This window comes from Chelonoidis abingdonii, chromosome 19, assembly GCF_003597395.2.
Source record: "Chelonoidis abingdonii isolate Lonesome George chromosome 19, CheloAbing_2.0, whole genome shotgun sequence".
Taxonomy (NCBI): domain Eukaryota; kingdom Metazoa; phylum Chordata; order Testudines; family Testudinidae; genus Chelonoidis; species Chelonoidis abingdonii.
In genome coordinates, this window is record NC_133787.1 from 23,256,954 (window position 1) to 23,276,197 (window position 19,244).

The 19,244-nt window shown below is 42.8% G+C and overlaps 1 protein-coding gene and 1 non-coding gene across 2 annotated transcripts in view; both read left to right on the forward strand.

Annotated features, from left to right (window-relative positions):
- Positions 1-4,693, forward strand: part of WDR88 (WD repeat domain 88) — a 30,710-nt gene extending 26,017 nt beyond the window's left edge. The window contains exons 9-11 of the mRNA XM_032773378.2: positions 2,930-2,998; positions 3,450-3,542; positions 4,509-4,693. Of these exons, the coding sequence (XP_032629269.1) occupies positions 2,930-2,998; positions 3,450-3,542; positions 4,509-4,646 (300 nt within the window). The 3' untranslated portion in view covers positions 4,647-4,693. The remainder of the gene's footprint in view (positions 1-2,929; positions 2,999-3,449; positions 3,543-4,508) is intronic.
- Positions 4,694-9,522: 4,829 nt separating this feature from the next.
- Positions 9,523-9,596, forward strand: TRNAT-AGU (transfer RNA threonine (anticodon AGU)). Its single transcript has one exon. It is a non-coding gene; the product is annotated as a tRNA-Thr (tRNA).
- The last annotated feature ends 9,648 nt before the right edge of the window (positions 9,597-19,244 follow it).

A 19,244-nucleotide genomic window follows, 5' to 3' on the forward strand; every position in this document is an offset into this window, starting at 1 on the left:
AACAGCATATTTACCTTGAAAGATCATGACTTTCCCCCAGTAAGAGACTGGTCAGTGTGTGTATAAATTTAAAAATGCTATACTCCTTTGTATGTATGTATGTATCTATATAATAAAATGGTCTACATTAAAAAAATGTTAAGGTCACAAAGGAGATGCACTCAAAAGTCAGGAAATGCTAAAGTTAAGGTAGTCCATTCAACTTTAACTCTGCCCCCCCATTCGTATGTATTATAATACATCTTTAGTTAGAGGTGCATGCTTAACCATGCTCTTTTTCAGTGTTCGGGGTAGATGGTGCTTAGTAAATGAGTCAGCTCCAAGCTGTGTGATATTTACTTTATCCTCATCGCTCGGTGTTAGCCCTTGTTTCTCATTCACTCCACACAGTACGACTGCCTCATACCTGAGGCAACAAGGTGGTAGATCTGTGGAGGAAGCACATTATGGTACATGGGAGCTCGTAAGTTTAGTACTTTATGGTACACATTTTCAAAGGCCCTCCAAAATGTACCATTAAAATTTGATTATTGACTTGAAATGACCAGATGTTAACTGTGGACATGATGGATTTTACCTTTTAAGAGTACAGCTCTTAATTTCATGCTCTGACATGATGTCCTTAATCCAGTTTTGGTGACATTAAGATTGGTCTGCTGCCATGTGCTGTACATTGACTGCCAAAGAAACACATTCCTTGCTTGTAGCAAGTGCAGAATACAGTAGCTGCACAGTGACTGTGGGAGGTCAGAGAGATGCAGGGTATCTGTTGCTTTAGTCACTGCAGTTTGCTGGCTGGCTGGTGCAAGAACTGAGTTTAAGGTTTTATTTTGAAGGTTAGCTGTGTCATTTTCAAAAGGCCTCAGAGACAGTGACTGAAACTTACAGGTGCCCTCCTTGTGCTTGGGTTCCCATTTTGGAACTGTAAATGAGAAAAGATCAGTATTATAAATCTGAATAAAATTCTGATGACAAAAAACATCAGTGAACTACCTTAATTGCTGAAAAAGACATTTAGCTAAAACATTTACCTTCAGAATTTTGTTTCTTTAGTCCTACTCTTTGTTCATCTCACTTGGAACTGACTCTTTGGTTTTAAAGAACTCACTCTGAACCCAGAATCTAAAATAAGAATTATCCTTCTTGCAAGTGACTGGGTATGGAAGAGAGCTTGAGAGCACCGACTATCATCGCCACAAGAACTGCTTTGATATGGAAGTTACTGTTATTATCTAGAGTATGATTCAATAAGTCAGTCACTTCCAATGTTATTTAGGTATCTGATATTAATGTCCAATGCATGTAGGTTTTAAAACCTTTCAGTAGAACCTAGCAGTGAATTTAGAATATTAGTGGTGTTGACAGTAAGTCTATTTTTTTGTACCTCTGGCATACTTATAATCCCATCTTTTCAAATTTGTGTGTGCAAGATGTGCTTGTATTATTTACACATGCAGGTACTATGACTGTATGCACAATAATAGTAATTTTACATGCAATTTTTTAAAGTTCGGCCACAATATGCATAAAGTTGGGCCATGATATTGGTTTGATGGAGGTTGGGTAAAAATTCATTGAAGCTGGTGGGTGTGATAGCTGCCATTCATTCAGGATAAATCTAAGGAGCAGTTAAGCTCCTTTTTGGAGTAAGATAGTTGAAACAATAGGAGCACCACCCCAAAATACAGGTCAAATGCAAGGCTAGTCAGGAGCTGAGCTATGTGGGAGGAGAGTTTGAGGAGAAGGGTGGGTCTCTGGGTATTGTTTGATGTAGATGTGTACATCTGTGGGCAGAAGCAGGCAGAGAGAAGCAGCCAAAAAGCCAAGCAAACAGCAAGAGAAGCCCTGGAAATGTTGCTGGGAAGGAAACCAAGGAGAGGAGGTTTGTTGGGTAGAGTGCAAGCTGAAAAGAAGCTTTGAACACAGAGCAAAGAAACTGTCTCCTGTTGTTTGATACCCATTGTGTTCAGGGAAACAAGGACTTTGTGAACATGCTTTGTAAATGAAAACGACTGCATCAAAGAAATACATGACTCTAAAATAGCAAATTTACCATATATCCTATTAAATACATCTTTGCCTTTCCTTGTATTTTAGAAAATATGAATGCGTTTCTTTTTGATAAATGTTAATGCATACTTTTCATATGTGAAGTTTGTCTATCAAAATGAAAAACATCCTTTTTTTGAACTGGAGAAGTTTTCTCATTAATTCTATTAATTTTTTAATATACTCACTGTGTGGGTTACTTCTTCATTTTAGCTTGATTCTCTTCTTGTTGTAGCAGACCTAATGGTGCTCTCACAAACCTCCATGCATCCTCAGTGATCATCTGTGCAGCAGCAAGCAGGACCAGCCCACCCAATGCAGCTGGCTACCTTCTGAGTCATCTCCTTCCCTTGAAGTGGGGAAAGGCTGATGGCTGCCCTCAAAGCTCTCCCCCTTGCCATCTGACCCACATCTTCAAACTGCTCTACACTATGTGCACTAGAAAACAACTCTCTCCCTGTCTTCTTTTCTCCCTCCGTCCCTGACTCCCCCCCTCTCTCTCTATATATTTATTATTTAAAAATATAGAAAGGAAAACACACAAACAATCAATCACACGCAGGCACAAGGAGGACTGGAACCAAAAATAACTACCACACTATCTGCCAGCACTGCATCCACCAGAACTACAATTCTAACTGAGATGCTGCTGTTACACAAATCCTGGATAGAGGATTAGGCCGTGTCAAGTATATGCAGAAAAAGATTAACCTGATAGCAGCTGTTCTTCTGACCAGGGACGAGTGAGCATGCACAGAGATTTTGTTTACTGTCGAAAGGGCTGCCAGAATGGATTTGTGGTGAAGACAGCTATTTCCTTTATTATAAAAGTAATAAAGTTATTACGTTTGGTCTACAGTTACAATTTGCTTTGCTCCAGGGCCATGGAGACTGGGTGATGGATGTTGCAGTTAGCAACAACAAGAAATGGATCCTTTCTTCCTCAAAGGTAACAACTAACTTACAGATGTGGTATAGGAAGCTAATTTGGAAACAGATTTCACTATATATTTCAATCTTTATTTTAGAAAAATTATAGTGTATCAGTTGACTCAGTCTTTCATTTGTAGTTTTATGATTAGTTGAAAAGCAATTACAGAAAATATTAAAAGGAATTTTATATGTAGGTGTACATGTTTGGTGTGACCAATAAATTCAGTTTCTAAGGTTATTAAGTATTTGGTGATAAGTAAAACACATTTTTGTTTTCAAAGTAATGACAGATTTAAAAATAATGCCTATCTCTTATCCAGAAGTTTTCCTGGCTTATAAATAGAGTTATTTGTGCTTTGTGCAACTGATGAGGCCTTTATCCATTGGACAAATACTGTAGCTTACTGTGGTGCTTGACCAGTGATAACATGTAAATACATGTCCTAATTGTAGTTTCTGACTTTTAGGATGCTACTTTGAGATTATGGAACATTGAAAAGGCTGATCATGTTCCTGCGGCAATAGAAAGCAGAAATACAAGAGGCTCAAAAATAGCTCAAGTAAGCATTATGTGGAGTTGTAGCTGATGGGTCTGTCCTTTTAGTCTCCAAGTTATACCTCACTCTGTTCAAAATCAAAATATGAATGGGTGAAGAGACATTGTCAATAAGATTGCTGGGTTCAAAAATTGATTTACCTTATTTTTCTCTTTTGTTCGCAAAATTCATGTAATTATTTATATGCGAGTTGGAGAGTGTAATGATATTCTATGACAGGGAGGGAGAAGAGGGAATTTCAGAACAAATGCATCAATGCTTTTCTCTCTTTTTTGGAAAAAATATTTGGTAAGGATGCAGAAGTCCATGTAAAGATGCCATTATATTTTTAGAAACAATAGCAAACCAAATAAAACATTTTTAAAGTAAAAAAATCCTTTGGCTTCCAACTGATGCTTAGTAGTATGATTGGCTGCATACAATACTGCTGGCCTCAGGCAGTGGTATTCATGCACTCATGGACATTTTTGGCTCCCTAGTAAACATAAAAAATATTGAGTTTACAAAAGAAGAAAGAGAAAATGTATGAAATCACTACTAGACATTAAGAGGAGGGGGAAAGGAGAAATTTTGATGACAATTCAATTTTAATTCCAATTAAACAATTTGTTCTAAACCATGTGAGATTGGGAAAGGGAAACCATCTTTATTTGTTTTGTAAAACTCATCACACCCCCAGTGCTGTATAAACTACTACTAATAAATTTGCTAAGGCAATATCACAAACTATAAAAATATACTAGTTAATTTAGGAAAACTTCCTGCACAATGACTGAATGGGCCTGATTTTGAAGAGTATTGAGCACCCATTGCTCCATTTGAAGCTAATAAGAGCTGCAAGTGCTCAGCACCTCTGAAAATCAGGGCTGCATATTTATAGTTGAGCATCAGTGGTAAAATGATTCATGTCTGGCACATATGATTAACTAACATCCTTTTTGTTGTTTTTTAATTTTATGTTTACATCAGTGTGAAGAATGTGAAAAACCTTTCTCACTCCTACAGTGTGATGACTCTGAAGCGGTAACCAAGTGTGTATTCTGTCGACTGGCTTCTCCTTCGAGAAATATTTTGCCATTACCACCTATTGTAGCGCCTGATCTCTAAATTCTTCCCAACAGACTATTTGTGCAAATACAGCTGAGTTTTTAAGCATATGCCTATACATAATTGTGATTATCAGTATATTATATTGCATATACCTACAGAGGCAAGGACTTCCTCCGTACCCCTGTGCCATACACTGATGTCTGTGTTAAAAAAAATAATCTGCTGATTCATTGTACACATGTGAAATATACATACTGAGTTTTACAGTGTAACAGATGACTGGATCAAGTCCTAAGATTTTAAATCTATTCATATTGTACAAGAAAATAAAATTACATCCATCCCCATTAAGTGAACGCACTTAATAAAGGTTGTTTTAACAAAGAAAATATGTGACTATGAAACTTGCTGACAGTTGTCCTTAAATTGTTTAAAATAAAACCCTCGTTTTTCTACTCTGGAGTGGACTATACTGGAAATATTAAAAACATTTGCATCAGTTGAAATGCTAAAGGGTTTTGAAATTTGAATGTGGAGAAGGCATTTGGACCATGAGGTTTGTATTTTGCTTCCAACATCCCCTACAAAATGTTTCTAGGAACTTTAAATCACAAGAATACATTCTTATTTGTGTTTGACATGACATATGGCAAACTAGTCCCCAGGACCCAATCCTGCAAGGTGCTGTGCACCCTCAACTCCAGCACTGCTCACGATTGGTCCCTAAAAGTCTATACCTCTGCCCTAGCTCTGTGAGGATGTTAATTAATATGAGATTAGTGTTTCAAGATGTAGGGGCCTCATTCATCAAAAACACGTTTCAGCAGATTATATTATTTTAAAAGGGATCTATAAGGAGAAAAAATATATTGTACCAGTCTGGAATGTAGTTAAGCTATAAAATAAATCAAAATCTATTATGGGTCTGTCTTTCTCTTTTAAGCCATGTGAATTATTTAGCCTTGGTAGCTACAGTTGCACTTGACTCCAAGGTGAAAAGAAAATGATTTTTTAAGATATAGTATGCTTTATCCAGATTTACTGCTTTGAATAAAACAATGAGATGACAAATTGCAACATATCCCAAGGCATTGTCCTCTTTATTAAATATTGTTGGTTTGCAGTAAAAAGTTGAAAAAAAAATGCAGTTCATATGATGCTGGAATTATTTTTGGAGAATACATAAAATGTGCCTGTCTTATTGTTGGAGTAATTACCCTTAAATATGAATAATAATAATGAATTAATTTCTGCATCTTTGAAAATAATCTGTTTAATTAAATAATATTCTTATAATATTTTATTGAGATTGTCCTTTATTTGCTCTTCCTGTCCCATTTAGCTGAAAAATCAAACCTCTAAGATTTTCCATTGAGAGAGCAAAGCCAATTACTCTATAGAGGGATTTTTTGTGCATAAAATAGTGTGACATTCAGAGACAAATAGGTTGGAAATTTTCTTTTGAAAGGGTCTTTTATTTCCCAAATTAAGAAAGACAAATCAAAAGGATACTTTGCTGTAGCAAACATGTCTTATTAAACCAGTTTGTATTTTAATGCTTATTTAACAGAATCAATCTGATATATCAAGACAAAGAATAGAACAGGAAATTTGACAATTATATCATAGACCAGTGGTTCTCAACCAGGGGTCCGGGGCCCCCTGGGGGGCCGCAAGCAGGTTTTAGGGGGTCCGCCAAGCACGGACAGCATTAAACTTGCTATGGCCCAGGGCAGAAAGCTGAAGTCCCACTGTATGGGGCTGAAGCCAAAGCCTGAGAAATGTAGCTTCGCAGGGGCCCCTGTGCCATGGGGCCCCGGGCAGTTACTCTGCTTGCTACCCCCTGATGCTGTCCCTGGCTTTTATATTCAGAAAAACAGATGTTATAACACAGCTGCGCAGTGAACATAAGACCTTAAGAACAGCCATACTGGGTCAGACCAAAGGTCCATCTAGCCCAGTATCCTGTCTTCCGACAGAGGCCAATGCCAGGTGCCCCAGTGGAGTTTTTATAGCATGGTGAGCGCTGATCAGCATCTCCCCCTCCCTTCCCGCACCTCCAGGTAAGCTGTTTTGTGGTGTGCTTGAGGCTGGGGTGGGGGAAGAGGGAGGGCACGGCAAGCTCAGGGGAAGGGGTGGAGTGGGGGCAGGGCCTGTGGCAGAGCCAGGGGTTGAGCAGTGAGCACCCCCTGGCCCATTGGAATGTTGGTGTCTGTAGCTCCAGCCTCAGAGTTGGTGCCTATACAAAGTGCCGCATATTAACTTCTAAAGAGCCGCATGTGGCTCCAGAGCCACAGGTTGGCCTCCCCTGAGATAGGGCATTCAAAAATTACATAAAAATACTTGTTTGATGAATAATGGCTCAAGAACTACCCAAAACTATCTACTCTATCCCTCTTAAGCTACTAGCACCATCTGCACTGCTGCCCGACTTCCTGTGTTTTTGCACTTCTCTGCAGGTAATTATGTCTGCTCTTATGTGTCTGCTATAGGAGAAGAAAAGGCATACTGACATAGCCATGATTTGGTTCTAAGCATGGCCCATGGATTCCTGGTAAATTGGCATAGTGATCCCTGGCTTTACTGTTGAGGAAACCGAGGACCTTTATACCCCTCCAGATCCGATTGCAGGAGTAGAGCCACAGATTCATTAGCTGTTGTTTCTATTTTTAAAGTAATCAGTTTGCTTGGCATAGCACAAAACAGAGTGTTTTCCCCCAAGAAGCTAACACTGTAAAGTTTTAGCTCTCTGAGAGAGGAATTCCCACTGATGTCTGCGGACATTCTGCATGTGGAGGGCTTATCAGACTTATCTCTAAATTAGAAAAAAGAACTTAAATTATATAAATTTGTGTATGTAATGTGTGATCTTTTCAGTCATTAGGATAGTGTGTACTACACAAAAATCACAATATACATATACCCACAAATACCTAATCAGTGGTATTATGACTTACTACAAATGTCTAAAACAAAATTAAATGAAAATGTTAGGGTCCTGATCCTCTACAGAGATCTGCTAGCATGGACTCTGTGCCCACTGGGACTTTGTATGAATGTGTGCCTAGGAAGTTCTGGAACTTAAGCATGTATAATTTTACATGCCTAAATAAGTTTGCCCTGGCAATTTTAATGGTTTGTCCCAATGCTAAAGTGTATGTACATGCACACACTCTCGTGCATCTCAGTGAGTTGCATGTATGGGCAGATCTACACTACAGCGGGGAATCGATCCACCAGTGGTCAATCTAGTGGGTCTAGTAAAGACCCGCCAAATTGACTGCAGATCACTCTCCAGTCAACCCCTGTACTCTACCCCTGATGAAAAGAGTAGGGTAAGTTGACGGGAGAGACCCCTCGTGATGTAGACCCTGCGGTAACTTGACCTAAGGTACATTGACTGGAGTTGTGTAGCATAGGTCAGCTTACTGTGGTAGTGTAGATATAGCCTATGTCTGCGACCTGCCAACCTGCTATTCTGATTCTGGTGCCATAGCTATGCTGCCATATCTGCGTAGCATGGATAGGGTTGCCAACTTTCTAATGGCAAAAAACTGAAAACCTTTGCCCAACCCCTTCTCCAAGGCCCCGTCCCTGCTCATTCTATCCCCCCTCCCTCTGTTGCTTGCTCTCCCCCACCGTTACTCACTCACTTTCACTGGTCGGGCGGAGAGGTTTGGGGTGCAGGAGGGGGTAGGAGTGCAGGATGGAGTGGGGCTCCGGGAGGGAGTTTGGGTGTGTGAGGGGGCTCAGGGCTGGGGCAGGGAGTTGGGGTGTAGGAGGAGGTGAGGGGTGTGAGCTCTGGGTGGCACTTACCTCAGATGGCTGCTGGGAAGTGGCTGGCGTGTCCCTCCGGCTTCTAGGCATGGGGTGAGGCCATGGGGGCTCCGCGCACTGCCCTCAACCCAGGCGCTGCCTCTACACCTAGGAGCCAGAGGGACATGTCGGTACTACACTGGCTGCTTCCCAGGAGCCGCACAGAACCGGGTAGGGAGCCTGCCAGTCCTGTGCCAACTGGACTTTTATCGGTGCTGACCGGAGCCGCCAGGGTCCCCTTTCCGACCGGATGTTCCAGTCGAAAACCGGACACCAGGCAACCCTAAGCATACATGCAGTCTACAGCGACAAAAGGTCTTTTTCTGTCCTGTTGGAACACCAGTTCTCCAAGCGACTGTCTCAATCAGTGGAAATATTCTTCCATCAACCTTGCTGAATCTATGCTGGGGTTTAGGTTGGCATAGCTAGGGGCTTGGCATACCTCCCACCCAGCCCAAATTTGATGGGCGGCGAGAAGTAGCACATGGGGTCGCAATACCACTCAAATTTGGTGCGGCTGCTGCTCCTGAGATGGGGGGCAGCCAGACCAAGCCTGAGTGGCACTGAGACGCATTGCAAGCTGGCACGTGGGGAAGTCCAGGGCAACGGCCCCCTTTGTCTCGTCTCCGCAACCAGGTGGCCCTGAAGGTGGGAAATGTTCTGTTTCAGCCAGTACAGTAGCTTGAAGGTGCAGTTCAAAGCCGGACAGCCACACGAAACCCTGGCAGGTTACCGTGCTCGGGCCTTGGATTTTCCACCCCCCTGAATGCCCTGGCTAGGGTGACCTACATTTTAAGTGTACCGCAGCCCCGGGTGGCAAGGGCAAGGTGACCCCCCCCCCCCGCGCGCTCTGTGCGGGTTGGAGTGGGCGCCTCTGCCTGCGTGGCAGGCTAGGAGAGCGTGTGAGAGCCGGGGGGGGGGCGGCGGCGGTGCTGCTGAGGTATGGGAGTGAGCGCAGTACTATGCGGCGGGCTCGCAGCACCGCTAGGGCATTAGGGGGTGTCGCCTGTACCCCAGCCCCACACGGTGCCTGCAGGCACCTCCCTTTGCGCGAGGAGAGTGGCCGCTTGGCCGCCGAGCCATGGATGGGGCTGCCTCGCCGCACAAAGCAGCAGCCGGCGCCGTGGCTTAGTTGGTTAAAGCGCCTGTCTAGTAAACAGGAGATCCTGGGTTCGAATCCCAGCGGTGCCTCTACGGCCGGGTCCGTGTTTTGCCCCCGGTTATTTTTATCTCTGCTCCCTGTTTGTCCCCCAGGGCAGGGGCTCGTAGCGGAGCCTCAGTCTGGCGGGGCCGCCGCTGCCAGTGGTTCAGCTGGAGACGCTGCCGCCGCCAGTGGAGCCGGGTCTCCCCTTCCGGAGCCAGTGAACGCCCTGCCCGCATCTATGGTCCCGGGTACCCTGGCCCCTGCGCCGCTTTCCAGAGTCCCTACACTGCTTGGCCCCCGCTGGCTGTGCCGTGCCCCGCGTACCGCCTGGTCCCTTCCCCGCTGTGCTGCCCCCCGCGTAGCGCCTCCCCCCTCCCCGCTGTGCTGCTCGCGCCTGCCTCCTCCCTGCCCCAGTCTGCTGTGCTGCCCCCTGCAGCGCCTGCCCCCTCCCTGCTGTCCTGTGCCCCAAGTAGCGTCTGTCCCCCATCCCCACTGTGCTGTGCCCAGCGTAGCGCCTGCCCCCTCCCTGCTGTGCTGCCCCCCTTGTAGCACCTGCCCCCTCCCTGCCCAAGTCTGCTGTGCTGCCACCTGCATAGTGTCTGCCCCCCTTCCTGCTGTGCTGTGCCCCATGTAGCATCTGCCCCCTTCCCCCCTGTGCTGCCCCCACGTAGTGCCACCCCCTGCATAGCATCTTCTCCTTCCCCACTGTGCCATGCCCCACATAGTGCCTGCCTCCTCCCCGCTGTGCTGCACCCCACATAGCACCTCCCTCTCCCCCCACTGTGCTGCATCCCACGTAGTGCCTGTCCCCAGGGCCAGTGCAAGAATATTTTGCGCCCTAGGCAAAACTTCCACCTGGTGCCTCCTCCCCTACCTCCAGAGCATCGCTTATTATAAACTTTCAAAATGAATACTGCATAACGTGCATTGTTTATTAGAATTAATACACCTTTGGCTTGAAAATTTATTAATTTCATTATTTAGTTTACATATTTAATGAAAATAAATGGCCTTGGGTCTCCTGCACGTGGCTAGAGTCTCTCCTGTCCCCACCCTCAGATCTGGAAAGGGCTGTTTTGGGGATCAGAGACCAGAGCTGGGAGTCAGGCTCTGGCTTCTATTCTCCATCCTGGCACCAACTCACTGGATGACTTCAGGCAAGTTACTTCCCCGTTCTGGGCTACAGCTCCCCCCAGCACTAAGGTGTGAAATGGTTCCTTGCTCCTGGGTTGGCAAGTGCAATGCAGGTGGGAGCGGGTGTCCGAAGGCCTGTCTTCCCCACAGGTGTGAGGAGAGGAGAGTTCCAGACTCCGTCATGATCGTCCTGGTTGCTTTACTCTGCCCCATGCCAATCGCTGCTGAAGCCCCTTACTCAGCTCTGGCCCAGGGCAGAGGCATCAGTGTCATTCTGGGCCTGATTTTCAGAGATGCTGAGCACCTGCGGTTACCCCAATGTCTGTGGGAACTCCAGGGTACTCAGTACCTCTGAAACTCAGGGTAATTTATTTCGAATGCTGGGCCGCGGTTGGAGAGGATGCCTGCAGTGGTAGGTGCTAATGCTGCTGTGAGCAGCCCATCCCCTTGCCGGGAGCAATAGTGTAAAAAAAAAATTTGGGGGCACTGCTTTTTGGCATCCCCAAATCTTGGCGCCGTAGGCGGCCGCCTAGTTCGCCTACTGGTTATACCAGCCCTGCCTGCCCCTCTCCTCTCCCTGCCCCGCACCTGCTGTGGCCCACATAGTGCCTTCCGCCTCCTTCCCCCCGCCTGCTGTGCTGCGCCCTGTGTAGTGGCTCCCCACTCCCTGCTGTACTGTGCCCTGCATAGTGCACCCCCCTTCCTGCTGTGATGCTGGACATACACAACTCCTGTAGGCCGAAGATGGATCCTCCAGCTGCCAATGTGCTCAAGCTGGTAGGTAGCTGCTCTCTGGGAAGCTCTTGTCCCACCGATAGCTCCATCCTTTATAGGAGAAGGAGCTAATGCATTCACTAGCAGAAAGTCTGTAGTGGTGGTTCTTCCGTATTTACTGGTTTGTACCAGTGGGCTTATTTTAACCATCCTGAGTATCTATAACCAAACTGTACCTTAAGTTTAGAGAGTATGACATGATACTTTTTTTTTGGTCAAATAAAAATGACATTTTAGCATATTAAATTTAGCTGATGTGTTTTTTATGTCCTGAACTCAGTACTTTTCTAATTGTTTGAACAAGAGATACTAAGCTTCTCTTTTGATCGGAAGAGCAAGGCTCAGAAAAAAAGGACAGAAAGAAAAGTTACCTCTATACACTGTTTCCCATAGTGCCTTTAATGAGGCCGGAGGGTGTCTGAATGAGTTAACAGGGTTTTCTTTGTTTAGTGCCATTTCAGTAATTTCAAAGCAGCATGTATTATTAAATGCATCAATTTAACATCAAATGGGTCATGGATAGAGTGATTACTTATTATTTATGGTGCATGTTATACATTACTCTGGGTCATTGCCAGCCTGAGGATGATTAATAGTGGAGAATTAATAATATTTCAATAGGGTGTTTTCTCCTAGGCAGTTTATTTAACCACAGATTTACAATGCCTATCACCATTATTCTTGTCCTATAGAATATTGTGTTGACCTATGTTGCTGTAATTGAAGTTATACAGAGTAATTGGTTATTTTTATATTTTGAAAATATAAACCTACTATATCTTCTCATAGTAGGTTTAATCAGTATTTTAGAATGTTAAAACAAGTGCTTTAGAGATAGCTAAAGCGCACGTTAGTTTGAATCAAATTGAAGGAAACATCATATTTACTATAAAGGCTTAGAGTGCCTAGTCCATGTTTAATGTTAAATAAGTTGTGGTGGTGTATGTTTGGGCTGCTTAAGTTCTGTTGACAATTTCAGTTTTCTATAACAGAATTTTGAGGTGCCTATTCCTTGATGAGCTGAAAATAGTATCAAAGGCCTCAGCCTTTCAACAGTTTTTTGAGATTTTCATTTACAAAAAGGCAGGGAAATTCCCATCTCAAAACTCTCTGTTCTGTTGCTCTAAATCTTCAATAGCTTCTTAGTTAGGGAGTGAACTTATTCTTTTCTCCTCTTTTTTTCCTATACTTGGCATTTATATTTGCAAAATGTATTACAGAAAAGTATTAACATCACTGAACAGCTTCCCCTACTGAAGGATTTCACAAATAAATCACTGTCTGTTTCCTGTGTAAAGTAGAAACAAGTTCTCTGTGCCCTTAGTAATGCTGGGTGCATAGGGGAAAAAAGTAACATTTTAAATCTGAACCTTCAAAAATATATATAACATTTAAGAGCCATATTCTGCCCTCAGTTATGCCATTGTATTGACTTCAGTAGTGTTATTCCAGACTTACACTAGTGTAAATGAGGGAAAAATTTGTCCCTAAATCTAATGGCAAAAGGCCAAATCCTGCAAACATTACCAGGTGTAGTGAGTAACCTCAATGGAGTAAAGTTAAAGTGACCAGATGTCTCAATTTTATAGGGATAGTCCTGATAGTCAGGGCTTTGTCTTATATACTGCCTATTACCCTCCACCCTTGTCTCAGTTTTTCACACTTGCTATTTGGTCACCTTAAGTAAAGTATTAGAGGTCCCATCCACATGCTTATACATGTGAGTAACCGTAGTCATGTGTGAAATTCTATAAGCTGTTAAGGCTCTTCGTGTGAATAAAGTTACAAGAGACTGAAATTGGTTCCTTTCCCCCAGTTCCTTATTCATATTGTCAACTTCTGATCTGTGGTTGTTCAAGTTCTTCGTTAGCATGTGTGCAGAACTAGGGCTATCAGATCTGCACGGGCAGAATTCTGTGCCTATACAGATAAATTCCTTTGGGGCTATGAATGGGCACAGCAGAATACATGCATCTAATGTACAGGATCAGAGCTTCAGATAGTAAGATGCTCAAACAGGGATCTTTCAGCTGTATTTATTTATAAGGTATTTTAATAATAAGCAATATAAAAAGTAAACATAATCCAAAAAGCAAACTTCAGACATTAAACAAATTTTACATTGAAAACTGAAAAAAATGTATTTTGGAGCATTTGGGTATCCTGGAAACAAACTTCCTTGTACAGACTTTATATATAAATTGTATGGAGGAGAACAAAAGAAATGTAAGATGAAAAAATTCAAACGAAAGAATAAGTTAAGGCCATATTTATCATATTACACTATGATACTTTTCAGTAGTTCACTGATTAGTATTGTAAAGAAAACTCCAAGAAAAAGAAACGACTAAGAAGCCTGCCCATAATGCTTCCAGCTGATCTTTAACTCTTGGAGTATGTATCCATAGCTGCATAGAAAACAATGATTTACAAAAAGTAAAATCTTGTATAAAGCATTTTTTCTACTTCTTTGATCTTATTGTATGATAAGAACAAAATTACACAACTTCTTAGAATCCGTTCTGAACTAAAACCCTGGTCACAAATCCACATCAGAGGAAATTTTATTACGGATAAGAATACGATTTAGTCACAGAGGTCATGGAAGTCACAGAGTCCCTGACTTTATCGGACCTCCATGACTTCAGCTTCAGCTGTCAGTGGTTGTGGCCAGGGACAGAGCTGGGGCTGTGCACCCCTTATCACTCTGCGGCTGTGGCCAGAGCTGGGACTGTGTGCCCCCGTGGCTGCGTCTGAAGCTGGGACTGTTTGCCCCCGCCCTGTGGCTTTGGACATGGCTGGAGCTGGGGCTGTGTGGGTGCAGCCAGAACCAGAGCTGTGTGCACCTCTGTCCCTTGGCTGCAGCTAGGGTCAGGTCTTGTGCCCCCTGGGAGAAGAGGTTGGGCTGTTAGTGCCTCCCCCATGGGACTCCAGCTGTCATTCCCCTTCTTCCCCAACACACCCCATTCTCTCCTGGCTATTTTTTGTAAAAATCACAGATAGGTCATGAACTCTCATGAATTTTTGTTTATTGCTCGCAACCTATCCATGACTTTTACTAAAAATAATTGTGATAAAATCTTAATCTTAATTATGGAATGTATTAGTGGTGTTACTCCAGATTGTGTAGTAGTCCTTTCAGGCACTAGGAAAATGAGCACGAACATCCTGTGTTTTGGTAATTCTCCCACATACTGTAACTAAACCAACTTGCTCCTAGCTCTTACACCAGGGGTTGGCAACCTTTGGCATGCGGCTTGCCAGGGTAAGCACCCTGGTGGGCTGGGCCAGTTTGTTTACCTGCCGCGTCCGCAGGTTCAGCTGATCACGGCTCCCACTGGCTGCGGTTCGCCACTCCGGGCCAATGGGGTTGGCAATCTGGGAGATTTTAATAGGATATTTTAAGAAAATGACATTATGTCATGTTGGGGAAAACAACCTCCCGGAATAACTTCAGTCAGAGTTGGCAACCCTAGTGAAGGTTGGTTTTGTGTTGGTCTGTTTTGGATAAAGTGTTATATCAATCTCTGCACTGTTGCTTTTATGGGAACATGATTATTGAGGATCTTTTTTGCCAAATGTGGTGCAGTCAATACACATGTCCCGCAGCTTGAAGAAATGCTGCACACAGAAAGAAATCCTTATGTGAGTCAGACATTTATGAACACTTTCTACATGAGAGTGAATCTGTTAGATGAGGTACTAGTAAAGTATGTTGTATTTGAATTACTACATCAAAACCAATAATGAATATTCTTTTACGATTTATCAACAGGAATGGCATGGTGAGTTAGCCAGCATGGCTCAGGAGTGGGCTGATAAATGCACTTTTGAAAATGGTCAGTCTGAAAGACACTTTAACACATCTGAGGAAATGGGGCAAAATCTGAATAGATTCAGCAGCACAGATCCAATTTGTCTTGATTCCGTAAGAATGATTTTTTGTTTTAATTTGGTTACCCAGAGTAGTGAAGCCCAGCCTGCTGTAACAGATATGTTATGTGAGAAATAACTAATATTTTAAAACTATGTTTATAAAATGCTGATGCTCCTGGAATGAATCATGGCACTGATTTCTTTCCATAGATAGATTAACATAAAATAAATACTTTTTTTTCTGTGTTTTAAATCTAGCCAATCAGGCAAACTGCTCTCTCTGTACATAAACTCCCATTGACTTCAAGTGGGAGGGGGGGGTCAAGAGTCTTGTATGGATGGGTCTATTTGTTAAACGTTATAAAGAAATTCCTGAAATAATATGAAACCTGCTTGGATGTATTCAGTCACCATTCTGCTGTGGTATCAGTCTTTCCATATCCAATATATTTTACAAGGTTTGCAACCACTCTGCTTTGAAAGGAAGAATTAAGTATTTCCAATTTGTAATGTTTGAAGAAGACAACCATTTCTTATTCACTTGTTTCAAAGTTTTGTGCAACTTTGTGAGGGACAAAGGTGACTTGAAATCCAAAAAATCATTCAGGACTCAACCTTTGTCTCAGAGGGATCAAATACATGGGCACACCCATGTGATGATATATCCAGGCCCTGACTCTGCAAATACTTACACATGAATTGTGAGCAGGCCCACTGAAATCCAAGTTAAACATGTACATAAGTGTTTGCAGGATCAGTGCCAAGGAACATTGATTCATTGACTTGTATGAGTAGTTCCACTGACTTCGGTGGGGCCATTCACATGCTCAAAATTGCTCACATGCATAAGTGTTTGCCGGATTGGTATCCCAGTTCTCTCCTAGTATTTATTTCCTATATCTAGGTAATATTTAGCCAGTATCTTGGGACTTAAAGCAAACCCTCAATAAATGAATTAATCAGCATGACTCTGAAGTGTTTTAATGCAAACAAAAAAATTGATATACTCTTTTAAAAAATTTGGAAAATTATTCATGCTAAAATGATTCTATAAAATTATGCCATGTAAAATACCATGGAAGAATGTTTTGTAAAGCAATTAGAAAATGTGAAATAAAAGCTAACATTTAATCTTAATCATTTTTGTGTGCATGTGTATGAGCATGTTCTCTTTATATTTGTATAGGGTTATTTGACTCCCAAGTTTCTGGGGCTTTTGTTTGTTTTCAGACCCTTCATCCCCAAACCCCTCTCTCTTTGGTTCCTCCTCCCTGTTGCACAGTTTTAAAGAGTCTGGAGCAGCAAAAGGGGCAGGGAACAAAGAACAGAAAAGGATGAGGAAAGAAAGGTTAATATAAAAAAAGATCCGAATTCTGTGGCCGTGCTACTTAACACTCTGGGGACTGCTGTAGCCTGTTGAAGGCCACTTATATTAAACATGAGCGTAGTTACCAGTTTTTAAACATCCTTAAAGTTCATATGTCATCTGCCAAGTAGCAGATTGGAGCAGCTGTCTCCCTACAAATATTTCCATTTTTGTTTTACAGGGACTGCAGCAAGTGTGTAGAGTTCCCACCCCCAGCACTTGCAACATCATGTCACTTAAAAAGAAATTGTACAGTTTATACCATTATATTGCTCTAGGTTACAGCAAGTGGTGCTCATAGGTAGGGCCCTATCAAATTCACGGCCATGGAAAATGCGTCACAGACCATGAAATCTGGTCTTGTGTTCATTTACCTTATACTATACAGATTTCATGGGGGAGGTCAGCGTTTCTCAAATTGAGGGTTCTGACCCAAAAGGGAGATGCGGGGGGGTCAGAAGGTACCATTCTATACCATTACATACCATGCCACCCTCACTTCTGTGCTTCAGAGTTGGGTGCTGGAGAGTGGCAGCTGCTGACTGAGCGCCCAGCTTTGCAGGCAGCAGTGCAGAAGTAAGGGTGGCCATACCATACCATGTCATCCTCACTTCTACACTGCTGCTGGCTGCGGCTCTGCCTTCAGAGCTGGGCTCCCGGCCAGCAGCTGCCACTCTCCAGCTGCCCAGCTCTGAAGACAGTGCCGCCACCAGCAGCAGCACAGAAGTAAGGGTAGCAGTACTGCAACCCCCCCCCTAACCCCCCCCATAACCTGCGTCTGAAGAAGTGGGTATTCACCCACGAAAGCTCACGCTCCAAAACGTCTGTTAGTCTATAAGGTGCCACAGGATTCTCTGCTCCCCATAACCTTGCGACCCTCTCCCCCACAACTCTTTTTTGGGTCAGGACCCTTACAATTATTACACTGTGAAATTTCAGATTTAAATAGCTGAAATAATGAAATTCACGATTTTTAAAACCCGATGATTGTGAAATTGACCAAGATGGACCATGAATTTGCTAGGGCCCTACTCACAGGGCAGCGTACCCAGGCATTTAACTTAATGAACATTTGCAAGTGTTCATTAAGTTAAATGTGTTCTGCCAAGCAGTGTTATTTAAAAAGGATATAGGCAAGCAGGACCTGCTTGATTTTTCAACATACAGGTGAATCTCATCTTATGTGGGGGTTCCGTTCTGCGGTTTGCACGTAAAGTGAAAAATGTGTATAGTCAAAATTACATTGACTTGAATGGCGGGCGGAATTGCCTGCACTACAGCAACAGTATTAAAATTGTTATTTTTCTCTGTTTTGTTTGTTTTTTGTTTTTGCCGACTGCATAAAGCTGAAATCTTGCATGTTAAATGTGCGTAAGATGCGACAGACCTGTACTGCTAGACAGGTGTCTTGTATAGTCAGACAGTAGCTCTGGAAGTCAGGAGAGCTGAGTTCTAGTCCCAGGGCTGATATTCACATGCTGTTTGATCCTGGGCAAGTTAACTCTCTGTAGTGCATTTTCTTACCTGTAAAATGGCGATAACACTACTTCACAGGGATGCTGTGAGAGTTAGTTAATATTTTGTGAAGCACTCTGAGCTCCGGGATAAAAGCTCTTTTTTAGTGGAAAGTATTAATAAACCCAGAACTCATGTAACAAAGGCCACATTTACAGGAGGTCTCTTCATTGGCATCAGCAAAATCCACCAGTTTATTTGGGCTCTGCATGGGTTCACAGGTCTACCCACCTGGATCTGATTGCAGGATTGGTGCCTCTGTTTGCAAATGTAACTCTTTGGAAGCTTAATTGAAAAGGTCCCTTGAAAATTTAGCCCTAAATATTTTTATTCTGTGTAGTTTTCCATACATCACTAGCAGATGTTCATTGAGTATTGGGCTTGACAATGTATATACCACATATTTTACACTTAAATATTTTGCAGGCTGGAATTTTTCCATTTTTGTGTCTCAAAATATTTCAGAATTTTACATGAAAGGGCTAGTGAAATATATTTGATATTGACAGAGGAGAGAAAAATATAATGGATGTAGCATGTGATGGCATAGTTAGAAGCTGCTTTAAAAATGTCTCAAGTCTTTTGAAAGCCAGCGCACTGAAAGGTGGCTGTGGACACAGTGGAAGAAAGACAAATGCCCAATTTCTTATGACAGTTTCCTAGATTGGTTGCAATCTTATTTAAATGGAACAAATTAATGCTTGGTTGAGGACAGTGATTCTTGAAAGTTAACTTAGGGACGGTGAACTGACTAACCTTTCTCAATGATCATCTGTGAGGGCATCATACTGACTGCTTGGTCCATCTGTTCATGCATACCAGGGTGTAACTGGCCCCCATATTGTGAGCTTTGACCCTCTTGCAGCCTACATAGGACACTGTAAAAGCAGGATAGTAAGGACTGGTAAATTCTACAGTGATACTTTTAACTGCACATGATGAATAAAGACCTATTGAGTAATATTAAGAAATATTGTTTCTGGCCAAGATGGCTACCTCAGAATATACAACATTCACATAAACATTTCTA